The 19,674-nt window shown below is 35.5% G+C and overlaps 1 protein-coding gene across 1 annotated transcript in view; it reads left to right on the top strand.

Moving 5' to 3' along the window:
* Positions 1–19,674, top strand: part of ABCA12 (ATP binding cassette subfamily A member 12) — a 169,354-nt gene that overhangs the window by 86,047 nt on the left and 63,633 nt on the right. Inside the window, exons 10-19 of the mRNA XM_076005914.1 lie at positions 1,741–1,859; positions 2,925–3,031; positions 8,195–8,451; positions 8,543–8,655; positions 9,884–10,008; positions 11,653–11,826; positions 14,913–15,077; positions 15,407–15,617; positions 16,560–16,699; positions 18,472–18,591. Coding sequence (XP_075862029.1) covers positions 1,741–1,859; positions 2,925–3,031; positions 8,195–8,451; positions 8,543–8,655; positions 9,884–10,008; positions 11,653–11,826; positions 14,913–15,077; positions 15,407–15,617; positions 16,560–16,699; positions 18,472–18,591 — 1,531 coding nt within the window. The remainder of the gene's footprint in view (positions 1–1,740; positions 1,860–2,924; positions 3,032–8,194; positions 8,452–8,542; positions 8,656–9,883; positions 10,009–11,652; positions 11,827–14,912; positions 15,078–15,406; positions 15,618–16,559; positions 16,700–18,471; positions 18,592–19,674) is intronic.

The following is a 19,674-nucleotide window of genomic DNA, read 5'->3' as shown; positions in this document are numbered from 1 at the left end:
TTAATAATTATGATGTGATTTAGAAAGTTGCCTGATAGTTTCTTTTAACTAGGACAGAAAACTTAATCTAAGAATATAATTTCCTGTCCTTCATTTGTGAATTGATAAGTGGAATGGATTATCTACAAGGAGGCTTTGATAAATAATAAGGCTAACTATCTAAAAGCCCAAAAGTCTAGGCCAGGTGCAGCTAATCCCTATAATCCTAGAATTTTGAGAGTTTAAAGCGGGAGGATCACTTGAGGCCAGGAGTTCAAGACCAGGCTGAGCAACACAGTGAGACCCCATCTCTACAAAAAATTTAAAAATTAGCCAGGCGTAATGGCACACATCTGTAGTACCAGGAACTACTCCAGAGGCTAAGGCAGGAGGATCACTTGAGCCCAGGAGTTTGAGGTTGCAGTGAGCTATGTTCATGCCACTGTACTGTAGTCTGGGCAAGAGAGGGAGACCCTGTCTCAGAAAGAAAATAAATAAATAAGTGTAAAAGCTCCAAAGTCTGAGACAATCAAATATAGTGTTATTAAGAGTCTCTAGTCAAGGGATTGCCTAAGCAAAAGCAATAGGGTTTTTGGAATGGGTGCTATTTTTTTTTTTAATGTAGAGACTGTGAGTAGTATTTAAATAAGAATCAGCCATCTGACCACTTAGACTGCCAAGTTAGAGACTTTTCTTCCCATTGATTTGTTTTGCTTTTAAAGTTCCTCAAGGATCCACTGTTGTTAAGTGACATCTAAACATCCTGAGTCTTCTTTAATATTAATGCAAACATTTTCCTGCATTTACTAGCTATAGCAAGATAAATCACTCCCACTCGCATTTTAATAAAATCCAAGTTAAACACCTGATAGGACTAGTTAATTTGTGTAGTGCACAGTTTGATTCAAAGCAGATGATCCCCAAACCAGACATTGACATTTATTCTATCTTTACATAAAATCCAATAGTAGACACTAAGGAACAAAGTTACCAAATAAACAGAAATGCAGCCTCATCCACAGTTGAAGTGATGGGCATACATAACACACACATACTTACATACATACGCCTTAAAAATCTTAGGCTATGTTCTCACATGCCAGCCAATTTGAAAGGAGACCAGAAAGTAGTTAATTTGGGAACACACTAAATTAGTTGTCTGGAGAAGAAAAAAGAACTTATATTGGTCAACTGGATTCCACTCTTTGTTTTTAATCACAGTGAAATGAATTCAAATGTAGTTACTGAATGTTACAGGTGGAAGGATCTAGCACATCATCTAGCTTCCTATCTCTTGAATGACAAGAGAAGAAACTAAAGCCTAGGAAGGGGTTGTAAAATTTAGGGGAAAAAGAAAAGACAAATTTACAAGAGTCACAGGACATACTCACACTAAAAAATTTATCCATTGTTTATCTGTAACTCAACTTCAACTGGGAGTCCCGTATTTCATCGGGCAACCCCAGCCCAGTGATTTTTTTTCTTTCATACCTAGAAATGGCCTTAAGATCACTTATGATGGATTATTAAAATAATTAATATAAAGATAGTGCACGTGGAAAAGGTAAATGATCAGAGAACCTAAAGCAGTGCTGCCGTGGTGCAGTTGGACCTGGTGAGGGAAGAGGTCCAGCTTCCTGGCAGTGCTTCGATGCCCAAGTCAACAGATGCCAGACAACCAGGACGTGAAATGATCTCAGCAAAACGGCTTTGCTTTATTTTTATATGGCTTGATTTATATGTTCTTTTCTAATTCTATAGGCTCCTGATCCTGGAAAACTTTGAAGATGCACTCTTAAATGTATCAGCAAATAGTCCTTACGTCCCTTACCTGGCATGTGTGAGAAATGTGACCTACAATTTGGCCAGGGGATCACCAGGTAATCCTCTTCTCCATCGTCAGAACACTGCTCATGGTTTCTAATTCTGTCCTAAAGTAGTAAGTCTTTTAAGACATCCGCTTAAAAAAAAAAAGAAACATTTTAAAAATCTTAGTTTCCATATGTATCAGTTTTAATTTGGTGATTTGATGAATGAAGGGAATATCTAATCATATTATTATACTATTCTGTTGCTGCTGCTAGTCCCACCTGGTTGCCTGGACAAACTTTAACATATTAATATAATGGCCATACAATGGATAAAGTGATAATGGCCACCTGGACAAACTTTCCAAGCGTTCAGAGTCATTAGGGGATCACATAAACTTTCACGATAATTTCTATGCTCTTAATAATCTCAGTTGTTAAAACATAACGAAGACTGTTTATACAGAGTTCTCAAAGCAGATGTAAATGACATCAACAAATGCATTTTTGTGGCAGACTATTTTTACTTCCTATTCTCACACACCTTTTATTTCCAATTTTCTGCCTACATGAGCAACCGCAAAGATTGCATTTAATCAAATATTTTGTTTCTTTTCATAAGAAGAAATATCTATTTTCTCACACTTTCTAGGAGACACACATTCTTTTGTCCTATACCAAAATAGTTTTTTGAGGGTTAATGGCAGGCAAATAGCACAACGAATATTGAAACCTGGTCTTTGTTTACCAGGCATGAATTAATCAGGTTGGAAGGGCATATTTACATCACAGGGATGATACAACCTACTCTCCCCCAAATACTTCAACTGAATAGTATATACTAGAGTCAGAAATAAAAGCATATTCAGTTCACAAAGAGCCAAAACTGTGTAGCACCTTTGCTAGAAATATTTTTATCTCTAAGCAGAATATCTATGAATATTTTTAAAATAATGAACTCTATTGTCCCCATGGTTCAAATAAAGGTTAAACTTTTCCTTGTCTTATATTTATATTGAACTAAGCTGTTATCATAGAAAAAATTTAGTAATAAATCAGGATAGAGGTGACTTTCAAATGGGTTTCTTAAATGACCTTGCAATTCACATAAAGTAACTCTTCTCCCCTCCTTTACAGAAAATATAAGACTCCTTCAGTCCACAATAAGATTTAGAAAATCTTTTCTTCGAAATGGTTCCTATGAGGATTACTTCCCTCCAGTTCCTGAAGTCTTAAAATCAAAAGTAAGCCATGAAAGGAAAAAATAAACCTCAATGCTTCCTATAATATTTTGGCAAGATACATTTTTGGTTTAAGTTTTTTAAGTCTAATCTTTGTAACTAATGATCCTATTTTGACTTTAGATTTATAATGTTCCTACTTAGGACTCTAGAAAAAGGATGGCAAGACTTTGATGTTGTACAAGGGCATTTTGTTTTTCATCGGTGGAGATTTCTGCATGAAATGACCCATAAGAGCCTGATTGCAGTATGTGCATATATAAAGAATGGCTAACAATATAGCTACTTTATCAAGCTTCACAGTTTAAGAAAGGATTCATAATATGATTTCTAATTTGAGATGTCCTAAGTTTTAAAACCTATCAAAGTAGATTTTAAAAGATGCTGTTTTAGATTTCACAGCATACAAAAATCTCAAACATTGACTCACCCTATTTTTATTATTGTCATCAGAAATAGAAACTAATAAGTCATATTCAAATGTATGCTATTGAGGAAAGGGGGAAGAAAGCAAGCCCAAAACTTAAAATCTGAAGTTTGAATGTGTTCATGCTTATTTCTTATTATTCTTTGTTTAGCTCATGCATATAGTATACAGGTTATCATGAAAATCACTTCATTTCTTAAATAACCTTATTACATTTTGAAAGCAGCTTTCCCAGTAAGAACAGCAGCTTAATTGGATTTATGTAGCCAGGAATAAAGTAAAATTAAAACTGGTTTATTCAGGGCAAGCAAGATGACTCGCTGTATAGTCAACATGGTATAATTAAGCAGGCATGCAAAACATTATGTCCGTGTATATTACAAATAAATGTGCTAGTTAGATTACCCAGATTTTAGCCCTAGCCTTCTACATGCATCGAAAATTCTAATATACTTAATTTAGTATTATCTTAATTTGTTTGTGCAAATGAGAAGGAAGTTATGCATTCATCTGGAAAATTCCTACTCATCCTTCACGGACAAGTTTATTTATTTATTTACTTCTTATTTCAAAATATTAAGGGGCTACCAATGTTTTCATTACATGGATACCTCGTATAATACTTAAGTTGGGACTTCTATTATGCCCAGTCACCATAATAGCGTTCATTGTACCCAATAGTTTTTATTCCTCATCCCTCTTCCAGCCTCCCCCCTTCTTGGTTTCCATTGTCCTTTACATCTCTTTGTGCCTGTATGTGCCCACTGTTTACTCAAGGACAAGTTTAAATGTCACTTCTGTAATATTAGAAAGTATCACCTTTCTCTCTCTTTCTCAGCCAGGGTAATGACTATTTTCTGTGCTCCTATAATATTTATTCATTCATTCTTTTCATTCATTACCTGTGCTCCCATAATATTTATAGGACATACTCTTTAACCCCAAAATGCTTATAATTGAGCCAGGGGAGGGATGGAAAAGCAGAGCGACAATTATAATACACTGAGCTAAGAGCTGTGGTATGTGGATGGACAGGATTCTGTGCACAGAGGTGGGATATCTAATGTGGATTGCAGGGAACGGAGGTGGAGAGAAGAAATTTTATAGAGGAGAGAATGCTTATTCTGAGTCTTGAGGACTGTATAGAATTAGTTTAGAGTCCTGCATTCTAGATATAGAGACTTGAGTTTGTAAGAAGACAGAGGCACGAATCTGTAAGAAGGTGTAAGTTAGGCCGGGCGCTGTGGCTCACGCCTGTAATCCTAGCTCTTGGGAGGCCGAGCCGGGCGGATTGCTCAAGGTCAGGAGTTCAAAACCAGCCTGAGCAAGAGCGAGACCCCGTCTCTACTATAAATAGAAAGAAATTAATTGGCCAACTGATATATATATAAAAAAAAATTAGCCGGGCATGGTGGCGCATGCCTGTAGTCCCAGCTACTCGGGAGGCTGAGGCAGAAGGATCACTCAAGCCCAGGAGATTGAGGTTGCTGTGAGCTAGGCTGACGCCACGGCACTCACTCTAGCCTGGACAACAAAGTGAGACTCTGTCTCAAAAAAAAAAAAAAAAAAAAAGAAGGTGTAAGTTACCTGGGTTCATATGTATCCAGCTAAACAGAAGGTGCCTATGGGACAGGCAAGAAAGGGGGCTGCAGAGGGAGACTGAGCCCAAGTCCTGAAGGCTTCCTAATGCTTAGCCAAAACATTTGAATTTGATCCTGAGAGTTGTGAATTTGAAGAAGGTGAAATTTGCATTTTAGAAAGAGATCTCTCTGGGAGAATTATAGACAAGAGATTGGAGGGAAGCCAAGTAGACTATTTCTGCAGGAATCTAAGCGAAAAAAGGGGGCCTGCACTGTGCCATTGGCAGAGGATAGAAGAAGGAGACAGTTCCAAGACTGGTAACAGTGATTTAGGAGATCAAATTGGAACAATGTGGCAGCCAGTGAGTGAGACGTGAGGCATAAGGAAGAGGAGTCTTTAATGACTGAGATTTCTAGCCTGTATGACTCATTCCTTGGCATTATAGTTTATGTATGTGTAGGTTCTCTGTCCCTCTCTGGAGTGTAAACTCTGAGGAAATTATGCCTTCTTCATCTCTAAAGCCTCACATGGTAGGAGCTTAAGGCTTGGTCCATGAAGGCATGAAAAAATAAAGGTGTTAAAGTAGAGCACTGGCATTGTAATCACACTGCCTGGCAAGTATTCATGGTAGTGCTCGACTTAGGAAATAGCTGGGGAGCACACAGTATGCACTAAAGAAATGGAAACAACACAGTCTCAACCATTTATACAAATGGGATGGGATTAGGGTTAAGAATAGTTTAAAACATCACCCATAATTTGAATGTAATGCTCCCTTTGAGGGTCACATTATGAAAAAAAGTCCTAGAAGCCACAGAAATGGACATAAACCATAATCTTTGTCCCTTGGGTAGAAAACCTATTGTCATTTATATAATAATAAGCATGGCTGCTATTTGAAATTCACAGAAGCCATTCAGTCCTAGACCACAAGCTCCATGTGGAATATTGCCAGGTCCGTCCCTTTGCCATGGTGTCCCAGCACCTGGCACGGAGTCCCACACATGAGGAACACTGAGGACACATCACTGGAAGAATGAAGACAAATTCCTAGAGTTTTACAACTGGAGAGGCTCTTATTTTCCTGCGTTGCCCACCCTGATAGTTGGTATCATGATTGTGACAGTCAGTTAGGGCCCACTCATTCCAGTTTTCTTCATGGTATTCCCAAGGTGGCAGGGAATCCTGTTATTCATTGGCAACTCTTCTCTGTTTCCCAGCTTTCTGGCCCAGCCTGAACATTTTATTCTTGTTGAACTTGTGTTTTGTCTCCTCCCTTCATTGTCTGCTGTATCTTTGTCTTTCCAGTCCCTTTTGTGGGAAGGGTAACTTCCTGATTGGGGGGCTACACCTAAAATGGGTGTTCCCCTTATTGAACAGAAATACAGATAACATGATATTTTTATTGAGACACTCCCCTCCATGTATCCACCACAAGCCCAGAAGTATTGCTGTTTTATCATTTTATGCCCCTGAGATTATGAGGTCTATACAATCGTGTCCCTTACAATTCTGACTCAGATGCATTTGGGAGCCAATTATTTGATTTCCATTTCCTCTTTTTCACCTGGATATGGAATTTTAAGCACTTCCATAGGACAAAGGCACCTAGTGCCCTGCAGTACAGAATAGGGCAGAGGACAACATCAATAACAACACGGACACTTCTGAAAACCCAGATGTGTTCTCATCCAGAGTTTAAACACAGTCTTATTAGAATGCATGTGATTCTCATGCTGCAGTTTAAGAAAGCCTGTTTTATTTTTTGTTAATTTTTAAAAATCGTGGTAAAATAAACACACCATAATATTTACCATTTTTACTGTACAGTTCAGTGAGTACATTCACATTGTTGTTCAACTAATCTCCAGGACTGTTTTCATCTTGTAAAACTGAAACTCTATACCCATTAAACAACTCCTCATTTCCCCTTCCCCTAGCCACTGGCAACCATGATTTTACTTTCTGTCTCTGTGAATTTGAGTTCTCTAGGTACCTTGTATAAGTGGAATCATATGATATCTGTCTTTGTGGGACTGGCTTATCTCACTTAGCACGGTATTCTCAAGGTTCATCCATGTTGTGGTATGTGTCAGAATTTCTTTTCCTTTTTTAGGCTTAATAATATCTCATTGTGCCTGTATATGTATATTTATACACATCACATTTTGCTTACCTATTTACCTATTGTTGAACACTTGCATTGCTTCTACCTCTTGGCTGTTGTAAATAATGCTACTATGAGCATGGCTGTACAAATATCTCTTCAAGATCCTGCTTCTGATTCTCGGTAGTTTATACCCAGAAGTGGAATTGCTAGATCGTATGGTAATTCTATTTTTAATTTTGTGAGGAACTGCCGTACTGTTTTTCATGCCATTTTACATTCTCACCAACATGGTTAATATTTCTCCACATCCTCACCAACACTTGTTATTTTCTGTTTTATCAATCATAGCCATCCTAATGGGTATGAGGAAGAAAGGCTTCTTTAAAGTTCCAAACCAAATCTGCTTTCTATCTGCCCTATACATGATTTAAAATATAAAATTAGGACTGGTTGCGGTGGCTCATGCTGGTAATCCTAGCACTTTGGGAGGCAGAGGCGGGAGGATCCCTTGAGGCCAGGAGTTCTGAGACCAGCCTTAGCAAGAGCGAGACCCTCTCTCTATAAAAAGTAGAAAAACTAGCCAGGCATGATGGTGCGTGCCTATAGTCCCAGCTCCTGCCTTCTTGGTGAGGCAGGAGAATTGCTTGAGCCCAGGAGCTCGAGGTTTCAGTGAGCTATGATGATACGACTGCACTCTAGCACAGGTGACAGAGTAGAGATCCTGTCTATAAATAAATAAATAAAATTAGTTACAGTATTTATAATTTAAACTGGATAAAACTAAACTACATTTTTTTAAAACCCGTGAATCTATAAAGGAAGACAGGTCTAATTATATCCAAATTTTTATAAAATTCTTAAGAGAACAATAAACTCAAATGACAGAAAATATTGCTTTGTAATAAAATTAATGCCAAATGCCAGCTAACCAAACACATATGCAGAATGTTTTCAAAAGGCGAATCAATTTTGGTTGCTTATCATGAATGACTAAATATGCAGAATGATGTACCTAATCTATTTCCCACTCTTTCCCCTTTTTGGAAAGCTGTCTCAACTTCGAAACTTGACCGAACTTCTCTGTGAATCTGAAACTTTCAATTTGATAGAGAAATCATGCCATCTTTCTACTATGAGCTTCGGGAGCCTGTGTGAAGACAGTGCATTTGATCTGCAGCTCCTTGAAGCAGCAGAGCTGGGCGCCGGAATAGCAACCAGCTTACTATACCATGACAATGTCATATCTGAAAAACTGAGAGATTTACTGACTGGGGATCCAAGCAAAATTAATTTAAATATGGATCAGTAAGTTTTTCCATTGTCTTCTTCCTTCGTGACATCCCTCTCAAAATATTGATATGCATAGTTGAATTTCCTCTCTTCTGTTTCATTCCAGGTTTCTCGAACAGACACTGCAAATGAATTACTTGGAAAATATCACACAGTTAATACCGACCATAGAAGCCATGCTGCATGTTAATAACAGTGCAGATGCCTCCGAAAAACCAGGTGTTTCTCCATGCACATTTTAAGTCCTGCCTTATTAGAATGCATGTGATTCTCATGCTGCAGTTTACGAAAGGCTTTTCTGAGGTTCCCATCCAAACCTGCTTTGTTATTTGCCCTTACACGTGAGAAACCTGAAGCTTTCAAATGTGGTTATATGTCTAAAGTAAACACATAGAAAGGTAGCAGAGAATGAAACAGGGAAATTTGATTTCATAGCAGAAACATCTTCAAAAATTTAACTAGTTAGACCATTCACCTTTTGTTTCTCTGATATATTACAATGCATTAGATAGTTGGCTGCAAGAGCAAGAATGAAATTTATTTGCTTCTGTGAAAATAATCTGATTGAAAAAACACAAAGGATGCATTGCTGTCTACAGAAATCTCAATTCGGAACTTTCTATTAGTATTCTGAGCATGATGTATCATGCAATATGTTTCTCCTTTGCATAATGCCTCAATACTGAAAGGACAGGCATTCAGAATTTTGGACAACAGGCAGCCACAAAATTGAAAGGGCACTAAGTCCAAAAATAAAGAAGGTATATTTGCATGAGGGATACTTAATAAAAGAAATCAAAAGGCATTTGCAGAATGGAGATTACAATCTGCTGAAATAAAATCAAAATGTTGTTTATTGTGCCTTCAATGACCCAGATATGAAATAATTATAATCATTGTCCTAAAAGAGTTTGAAGTTAAACACATTCTGTATAAATGTGAGATAATGATTCTAAGAACCCTTTATAAACTGTAGTGTACTAGGCAAAGTTAAGAAAAAATTCCCTATGATGTTGTGTTGTGAATTTATCAAACCTTGTCCTAAGTTGACAATATTAATATGATCCCCGGTTTAAAAGCACTTTAAATTTGCGTGATGTTTTAAATCATATGGAAAGATATTTGTTTAGTGCATTATGTGATCAAAGTATGTGAGGAAACCATGTTTTCTTTGAATCACCTTTGTATTATAGATACCTAAGGGAAATTTATAACTCAGAGCAATCTGTTACCTTGGGTTAATGATATCATAATAAGAACAAATCTAACTCAGATAAAAATAGATCCTAAAGATGCAAAAAGTTTGCCCGAACTGGGGGAAATCTGTTCCTGACAGGCATGTATGTTGAATATACGTTTTAGTCTAGAAGGTTTCTGTACGTGAGGGTGACTAAATAGAATGACATTACAGCCAGCATGTTAAGTTTTTTTTGTTTTTTTCTTGCAGGTCAGTTAATAGAAATGTTTAAAAATGTTGAAGAACTGAAAGAAGAACTGAGGAGAACGACAGGAATGTCCAACAGGAGTATTGATAAGTTGCTGGCCGTTCCTATCCCCGATAACAGGGCTGAGGTAGAGTGTCATGTGTTTGTACTTACATGCAGTTTTTAGAAGTTCAAGTAGCATTTAGCATCTGTTGAGAACACTAGCAAGTTGTGTGTAAATCTGGAGAATTTTCCATACAAATGATAAAATTGGAGGCCTAATTTTACGTGAAGACAGAAGAAAATTCGGAAGCAAGAATATCATCACTGTGTGATCCTTTCCCTTTATTGTCCATCCCCTTGTCTCCTGTATTCTCTCCTTTTCCTCACTCCCAGATGGCTTCCTTAAACAACTGGTGCCATCAGTAAAGAATTATATTCATTATCACAATCACATTGTCTGAGCTGAATTTGCACCTACTATAAGGATATCAATGTCAAATTTCTGTAACCTAATTGGGGAAAGAAGTATGGAGATTATTTCCTGTTTGTTGCAACTCAAATAAAAGTGGATACTCATTTTTAGTTTTTAAGTCCCAAGATAAGACAGGGCATATACAATAGATGTGTTCAAGGGAGATATGGGTAAGTTTGTGGTTGTAGCAAACATTTTTTGGTGTGAAAATGAATCCTGTCATTTCCTCATAGGCTGATAATAAGGTTTTCCACTCAAAATGTCTTATCTTTTATTCCTTTTCCAAGTCCATTGTCTGGGAGTGTCATAGAAATTTTCCAAAAGAGCCGCAGAGCTTAAGGTCTCATCCATTCAAAACTTATGTGTGACAGACTGTGTCATTTTTAAGCACAGCCCAGTTATTTTCCAATATTGGATAAAGTTTTTTAAAAGGCTTTAAGGCTCCCTTTGGAATATATTGAATTTACCTCGTGTCATTTTAATTGGTTCCCCACACAAGAATTAAAACAGCTTTGCCTTCACTTTTCTTCCTCTTGTATTAGCAAATAATATTCATTTACCTTTTCCCTTTGATCTCACCTTTTGCTCCTCTGATCCTAAGATCTACTCTCAGCAATCATGTTTCTGGCTTCTGAAGAACAGGTTCATTTTAGTAAATAAAAATATGTAAGTGGAGAGCTTACATTCCTATTACTTTCAAGAGAAAGAGTGAAAAGTTTCTGCAATCTTGAATTTCATAAGCTTTTCTCTTTATTTTAACTTGGGGGCAACAGAGATGGCATCTTATTCCTCACAGTCATTCCTCACTTTCTATAGAAGTTTTACTGTCCAGAGTGGGTGATTCACGTTATTGTATGATCTTGGGCTTTTTGTTTTGTTTTGTTTGTTTTATGTCTCTGGACCCACAGAGTATATTGTATAAGATTATAACTTTGAATGATTATAAAAACTAAATGCCATCTGAATTAACTAAGAGCAAAATTTTAAAGGCAGCAGAGTCTTAATCGAATATTTTCCCCAAACTTATTCCAAATTAATTATCTTTCTTGGTACCATCATTTGCCAGCTGTACAGACAAGAAATCCGGGAGTCATCCTGCTTGTCTCTGCCTCTCTTTTCCCACCTTATTTCCTAACTTTTCCAGTGAACTAAGGGTTCTCTATCATAGTAATTAGTGCTTTAAATAAGCACTAGTTTGATTTTTGAGGACAATTTGTCATATTTTAAAACTTAGAGTGTATTAAAAAAAAACCCAAAATGGACAGATGACTCTCAAGTGATTCACAGCTAAAATATTTTTCTTTTTCCGATTTGTAGATTATTTCTCGGGTGTTCTGGTTGCATTCTTGTGATGCTAATGTTACCAATCCCAAACTGGAGGATGCAATGAAGGAATTCTGCAGCCTGCCTCTTCCAGAGAGATCGCATCAGTCTTACCTCATTGGACTCACTTTTCTGCACTACTTAGACATTTATAACTTCACATACAAGGCAAGTTGCTGTTGGTGAAATATATTGATATTGATGATTTAGTATAAAAATATTTAATTACACATGTATGCTGTCTGATATTATCAGGGATAAGAGCCATTTTATCCAGCTTTTGGAATTAGAACATTATTTTAAAGCTCAATGAAACCTTTGAGATCATACACTGCCATATTGCACATTTTATAGGTGAGGAAACTAATATTGCCTTATTAACTCTCAGTTTGTGTATCCGAAACCAATAATTAAATTTAATACATACTGTTACTATAAAATACAAATGTATTTTAAAAGTGTAAAATGCAAATGTTATAATGTTTTTACAACGAACAGGCATTAATTTGGTAGGATAAAAGTAAAGATTAGAACAAAGTGTTTTTTTAATGAAAAAATAGATTTCTTTTGGTGTTCTCAAAAAACGTTTTGTGTTTCCTTCATCAATTTAGGTAGAAGCTACTGTTACTTATCCAGTAGAACAAAACAAATGGTCATTATTAGGGCTTGGTAAAGTCAGCAATGATTTCATCTTGCAATAAGCAGGTGTTCTATAAGTACTTATTTAATGAATAACTGAAAGAAAACTATAAACATAGAAAAATGAAATACCTATGTTCACCCAGATCTCTACGTGGGTCAAAAATATGTACATACTATTAAAAACACTGAAAAATTGTTTTTCTCTTTAAAGTAAGAAAAACCAGAAGAAAATGGCTGACTTATGTTGTTGAGACACGTTAGCCAAAGAGAGAAAAATGGTTCAGAACCAGTCATAAGTAATCTCGTTCCGAGTTATGACCACCAGCCCAAACCTGCCTTTCTGCAATGGCCTTCTAATCGGTCTCCTTGCTGCCATACTTGCCCCCTTTCCCTGTCCCCCACACCTCCAAAGCATCGGAGTGATCTTCTAAAAACTTAAGTCTCATTATGTTACTCTTCTGCTCAAAACCTTCCAGCAGCTCTCCATTTTATTCCAGGAAACCTTCCAATCTGCTTCATGACCTGCAGATCAACTACTCTTCATCTCTAAGACCTCATTTCCTCCTTGGCTACTCTCCGTACCTGTGGCTACTGCATGGCAATACTCTGGAGACACCCTTCACATGGTTTGCAGGGCTTTTTTTTTGCTTAACATTGACCTTCTCAATAAGTCCTACCCTGACCACCCTATTTAAAATGCAACCAGTGCTACATATAGCACTCTCAACCCCCATTTTCCTGTTCTATTTGTTTTCTATTGCACTTCCATCAAACTCTATATTTTATTCAGTTTTCATTTCTCTGATTTATTTTCTGTCTATTCCCACTAGTATGTAAGCTCCACAAGGCCCTCTTTGTTCACTGAAATATTTCAAATGCCAAAAACAGCACCTGGCTCATAGGGAAACTCAGAAAATGCCCATTAACTAAACTAATGGTTCTTTTGCATAAACTATAACCTTAAATACATACGATATGAAATTATAAATTTTGTTCACTTAAAATTTTAATTCTTATTTTATAATATCTCTACAGAGCAGAAAACAGACTAAATATTTCTTGGTGAGTCTATTAATTAAACATGTGTATTTGACAAGCAGACTATTTCCAATTATTCTTAGTATTGCAAACAAAAATAATAAAAATTTCCCATCATTAGTCAATTTATGTCACATCAATATAGGAATGCCTAGAATTTCAGAACTAGAATAGAAAATAAATAGAAATGTTGGTTCTAATTTAGAAAAATCTGATTGCAATTAGAAGCTGTGTCACTGAAGCAGCTATATCTTCATGAATGAGAGCTAAACAGTGTGGCAGATGTGAATATAAGGCTGTTTTTCTGACTGAATCTTGTGCTCTTTATCATGGTTTTTTACTTCCTTGGCTAGGCCAAGAGCTTTCTCTCTTTAGGGACCTCACACATCTTCCCCCCTCTGCCTATACCCTTTCTCTTCTTATTCTTCCTATGATATATTCTTTCTTATCATTTAGGATTCCAACTTGGAAAGAGACCTACTCTGATTTCTTAGCTAAATACTCCCTACCTTCTCATATTCCCCAGCCTTTGTTCATTGCCTTGTTTGATATCTGGTCCTCCTAATAGACCAAAGTTCTCTGAGTGCAAGGAATGATCCCACCTTGTGCACCACTATATACCCGTTACCTTGTGCAGTGCTGGCAATGTACCAGGCACTCAATATTTGCTGAATAAATGAATAAGAGAATGAAATTATTTTAAGATTTAAAAAATATTTTCAATGTTCCTTCCTGTAGCAAATAAGCATTATGGAATTAAGTAGCCTGATAAATCAGATAGCTTTTTGACAGAGTTTTCCTGATTTTTAGGATCGCATTATATGATTTTTGAGCAATGGTATGCATGAAGAGTTATGTAATTGACATTTGCCTTGATGACCTCTAAAATAATTTGTTTTGCAACTTTATTGAGGTATAATTTATGTACCATAAAATTGACTCATTTTAGGTATACAGTTCAACAATTTTTTAGTAAATGTAATGAATTGTGTAATTATTACCACAACGTCATTTTAGGACATTTCAAGCACCCCAAAAAGAAACCTCATATCCATTTGCAGTTACTTCTCATTTTGACATCTCACTGAGGCAACCTATAATCTATTTTCTGTCTCTATAGATTTGTCTTTTTTAGATATTACATATGAATTGAATCATATAATATGTGGCTTTTTGGTCTGGCTTCTTTTGCTTAATATAATGGTTTTGAGTTTCTTATATGTTGTAACACATTTCAGTATTTCATTTCCTTTTATTGCCAAATAGTGTTCCTTTTTAGGGATATACATTTTGTTTTATCCATTTACCTGGATTGTTTCCACCGTTTGGCTATTGTGAATAACGCTGCTATGAACATTTGCATACAAATCTGTGTGTGGACATATGTTTTCAATAATCTTGGATAAATACCCAGGAAGGGAATTGCTGGGTTGTATGGTACATTTACATTTAGCTATTTTACAACTTTCGAAATGTTTTCCAAAGTGGCTGTACCTTTTTACATTCTTACCAACAGTGCATGAGGGTTCCAGTTTCTCCACATAAATGATTTATTTTTATTCTGTTTCTGTTAGGTGTTTTTCCCTAGGAAAGATCAAAAGCCAGTAGAAAAGATGATAGAACTCTTCATGAGACTAAAGGAGATTCTCAATCAGATGGCTTCCGGCACACATCCGCTGCTAGACAAAATGAGATCCCTGAAACAAATGCATCTGCCCAGAAATGTTCCATTAACACAGGTAGAAAAGTTACCCAGGAATGTTCTTGTTGAAAAATTCCTTCTGTCATATTAACTTGTTTTTAAGATTAGTTATAACATGGCTTTAAATTTAGTACATTGAAAAAAAAAATCACCTAAAAGAAAACTCCTCTACTCTGGCTACATTTTTTGCCACTTAAATTGGTGAAGATTATCATTCTGCATTTGCATTTGGGATAGGCATTTTAAAGGAATTATAGAAACTGCAAGGATCCTCTAAGCATCATCAGGTGTTCTTTCTATATTGTTTTCAGTAGCATCTTTAGCTCCTATAACGTTAATAAATCGTGGGGTTTTTTTGTTTCACAGGCAATGTACAGAAGCAACCGAATGAACACACCCCAAGGATCATTCAGGACCATTTCCCAAGCATTATGTTCCCAAGGAATTACCACTGAATACTTAATTGCCATGCTGCCCTCTTCCCAGAGGCCAAAAGGAAACCACACCAAGGATTTTTTGACGTATAACTTAAGTAAAAAGCAAATTGCTGCAAAATATGGAATCCCCCTACATACCAGTGAGCATACTTTCATGATGATTGTTCTAAATGACAATTTAAAAACATTGTCTATTCTGTCTTAGCTTTTCATGATAATGAAGTATTAATTTTTACCCAAGACTAAAAATAGAAAACACTTTTACAGCACTTACTGTATGTTAAGCATGTTGTGCATATAAGGGAAGATGAGGCACAAAGAGCATAGGTAAACTGGCCAAGGTCACTCAACTTGGAAGTATCCAAGCTGTTATTTGAACCCAAGTAGTCTTCTGGAAGACTTATCTTCTTAGAATTTGTCAGTCATGAGTACATCTTCCTGGCCTGTAGACAATAAAAAAACTTGCCTTAGGTCTGTTTGAGTTGATATTTTTTTGTAACTTTCTAGAATTAGAAATTTATATCCTATGTGGTAGAGCTGCAGAAATGCGGCAGAAGCATAAATGTTTAGTGCCATATCAAAGTCGTTTACTTGATCTATAAACTTGGAGATGCAAAATGTGATCAGTGAGCTCTGTCAAATAATATATGGGTGTTTAGTGTAGCAATTGGATTGACTCATTTATTCATCCTTTTATTCATTCACCAAACATTTATTAAACGGCTCTTATGTATCTGGTACTATCCTAGTAGTAGGTTTTTGTGTATTTTTAGGAAATTAAATGCTGGTGAAATGGATCTGTTGGCAATTCTGAAATGTGGTTTTCAATCTTTCTATCTCCTCTTGGCAAAATGCCATCACTTACTCTAGGCTTGTTTATTGAGTTAAACTTTCTCACCTAAAAAAGATTTGTCACTGTGCTTTCCTACTTTGCTACCAGATGCCTCACATCTGTTAATAATATAAGAAGTGCTAAGGCATGTATTTTTGGGTGTGATAAGAATAATCTGTGTCAATTTACCATGAGGAAATAGATTTGAAATTCATCTATTAAGAGGTTTTATTTCACTTTTTCCTTCCAGCACCATTTTGCTTCTCCCTTTATAAAGACATCATTAACATGCCTGCTGGACCTGTGATTTGGGCTTTCTTGAAACCTATGTTGTTGGGAAGAATTTTGTATGCACCATATAACCCGGTTACAAAGGCAATAATGGAAAAGGTTTGACTATTATAACTCAAAGTTTCTATTTTGAGTATTAAGATGATTTTTACAGTAGTCAATTTCCAAATTCACTTTAGCTGACTCTGGTTTCTTTGTATTTTACTATTCTTACCCTTGGCTTTCTGAAGCTCTTAATAATTCTCTACTTCTGCCTGGGATATGTGCAAGCAATATAGATTGGGTGGTAGCCCTTTGAAGCGAAATGAACCATGTTGACATTTGAGAATGAGGTTAGTTGAAGCAGGACCTCAGATTTTTTCAATTTATCTCAAAAAGCAGAAAAGTTTTCTACAACTGGTGCCTAACTTTCAAAGTATGTAAAAATCATGCTAGAAAAAATAATATTGGGCATTATATACCTAGTTTCAACAAAATCCCTAACATATAGATTCTGGGCTTTGTATTTACTTGTACAATTTAAAATCTCATGTTTATATAGAAGATAGATACTGAGGAAGACAACATTATTAATAATAACTGTTCTTATTAACTGCCTCATTTAGCCATAATAGTTTTTCCCTCTCACTTTTAAAGTTGACTTTAGTGATTTGAATTATAAACTTAATACTTTTAAAATGAAAAAGCAAAAGTGAAAAAATATACTCTGCTTCACCATTACTTGGTCATTAAACTATAGTTTATACGAATATAACATTATTTTTACTTCTATATATAAATGGATAGATCAACACTGAATGTTCTTTGCTTGTATTGTTTGTGATTTAATACTCTATTTGCTTCATGACTATATACCTCTACATAATTTTGCATAAATGAAGTTATATGTATGCTTATTTTCTAAGTGCAGTCTTTTTTTCTTTTCCTTTTGTACTTGGCTCTCACCTGCCCTTTTTCTTCTCTCTTGATCCTACTCTTCCCTGAACATAAACTAATATATGTTAACATTCCAGTATGTGTCTTTCTATAACTTATTCACGTGCCTCTAATCCTCTATTGATTATTTTACCACATATACATTCATACGCAGAGTTCTTTGGTCATTGTTTGCATGATTAAAATAAGATAGCATTATAATACTTTTCTACATGTTGCTTTTCTCCCATAAGAATACATTGTAGAAATTCTTCTCACTCAATAGGTATCATTTACTTTATCCTTTTTAAAGATTGCAAATTTTTTCATAACATGAAATTTAGTCATCTAATCCTCAGTTGTTGGACATTTATTTTTGTTTTCAGTGTTTGTTTTTGTTTTTTGGCTACTGTAAACAATGTGACAATGAACACTCCTGTGTGTATGGTTTTACATAGTGGTATTTTTATGTCAGTTTGATGAATGTTCAAGATTGAGGGATTGAAAGATATTGTATTTTATTTTAATAGCCATTGTCAGATTGTTTCCCAAAAAAGGCTACAACATAATTTATTCCCACCAGAAATATATGAGAATATCCCCCTTATATCCTTGAACTAGGATGTTTCTTTAATAGAAAAGTTAAGTGTATCATTGGTAAAAATGAAAAACTTGTGGGATCTCTAGAAGTCATACTTATATTTTGGCTGTAAATTCACTTGTGGATATGAAACAAACTCCCAATTTTCCAGAATTTTTAAAAATGGTCTTGACCCTATACAAGCTATCATTTAAAACTTTTAATCATGTGGGAAATTTCTGCCAAAAATTTTTTAACTAGCTCCACCTTTGGAACTGTTTTTTGAAGTTATGTAACAAAACAATCTTAAGATACCTTTTTGGAATATAGGCAAAATACTAATGAACCAGATCTCTTTTGTTTCTTTGTCTTTAAGTCTAACGTAACTCTGAGGCAGCTGGCGGAATTAAGAGAAAGATCTCAAGAGTGGATGGATAAGTCGCCACTTTTCATGAATTCCTTCCACCTGTTAAACCAGGCGATTCCAATGCTCCAGGTAGGAGATGGTACTGTCACTCACCTTAGTAAGAATTATAATTCTTTAAGACTTTAAATGCCTTCATTGTTTGAATGGGAAGATAGTAACTTAGAATGTACATTCAACAGATTTAAATTGCCTCTCTTTCAGAGAGTGGGTCTAAGACAAGATAATAGATGTGTCACTCACATTCATAATCATCCTCACCTTTTGTACTGCAACTTCTCTGTCTGTAATTCAAAGATAAGACATCTTACAAGTTGATCTAGAGACCTAACTAGTGGTATAAATCAGTTTTCCAAAAGTATTGATAAAATGCTATAAAATATGCTTATGTTATTTATTTCTGTCCTTTAAATTACTCTCCTTAGCTATCTTAACTAAACCAAAATTCCTAAAATACTAACATTATGGAGAATGTCAAATTTGGGGAGTTTTGTGGTGGAAATATATGACATATGTGTTTTAAAAAATCCAAATTTATTTGAACATATTGTACACAAGGTGTTCTCATTAGTTATCTAAGTGTCTTTAGTTCAAAGCCACCTAAGGAAGCAAATGTTACCATAAGTAAAAAAAAGTGCTCTAATAAATTGGCCTCTTCAAAAGTTTGTCTCCACTCAATCCTTCATGCTCACTCGAGATTAAAGATTTGACAACACAACTCAAATCCAATACACATTAGTTGAAAAGTGAAATTTGCAATTCTTGTAAAAGATGCAGGATTTTCTGAAGACAATGCAAATACTTTGGGGAAATGTTCCAATCACAAACAGAGCTATTGACAAGTGAAGATTGAGCAGCAGAGTTAGCCCAGTCATCAGCTGAAGAAAAGAAAATTGGCAGGAATGATGACAACCTAGGAGCTTCAAGAGAGACTGGCTTGCATATCACAGAGAGACCTTTGAAAATTGATGGAGCCCTAGAATATTTTTGCAAAAAAAAAAAAAAAAGAAAAGAAAAGAAAAGGAAAAAGAAAAAAGCTCTTTTTTATGATCAAACTCAGGAAGTTAAATATAGAATGAAGCATATTGTATGACACAACTTGGTCAAAAAATTTATACTCCAAAGGTACTTTACTCAGTTTATCTTGACTAGCAA

Source organism: Microcebus murinus, chromosome 8 (assembly GCF_040939455.1).
Source record: "Microcebus murinus isolate Inina chromosome 8, M.murinus_Inina_mat1.0, whole genome shotgun sequence".
Lineage (NCBI taxonomy): Eukaryota > Metazoa > Chordata > Mammalia > Primates > Cheirogaleidae > Microcebus > Microcebus murinus.
Note: the sequence above shows the minus strand (reverse complement) of the source record. Positions and strands in the feature narration are given on the sequence as shown.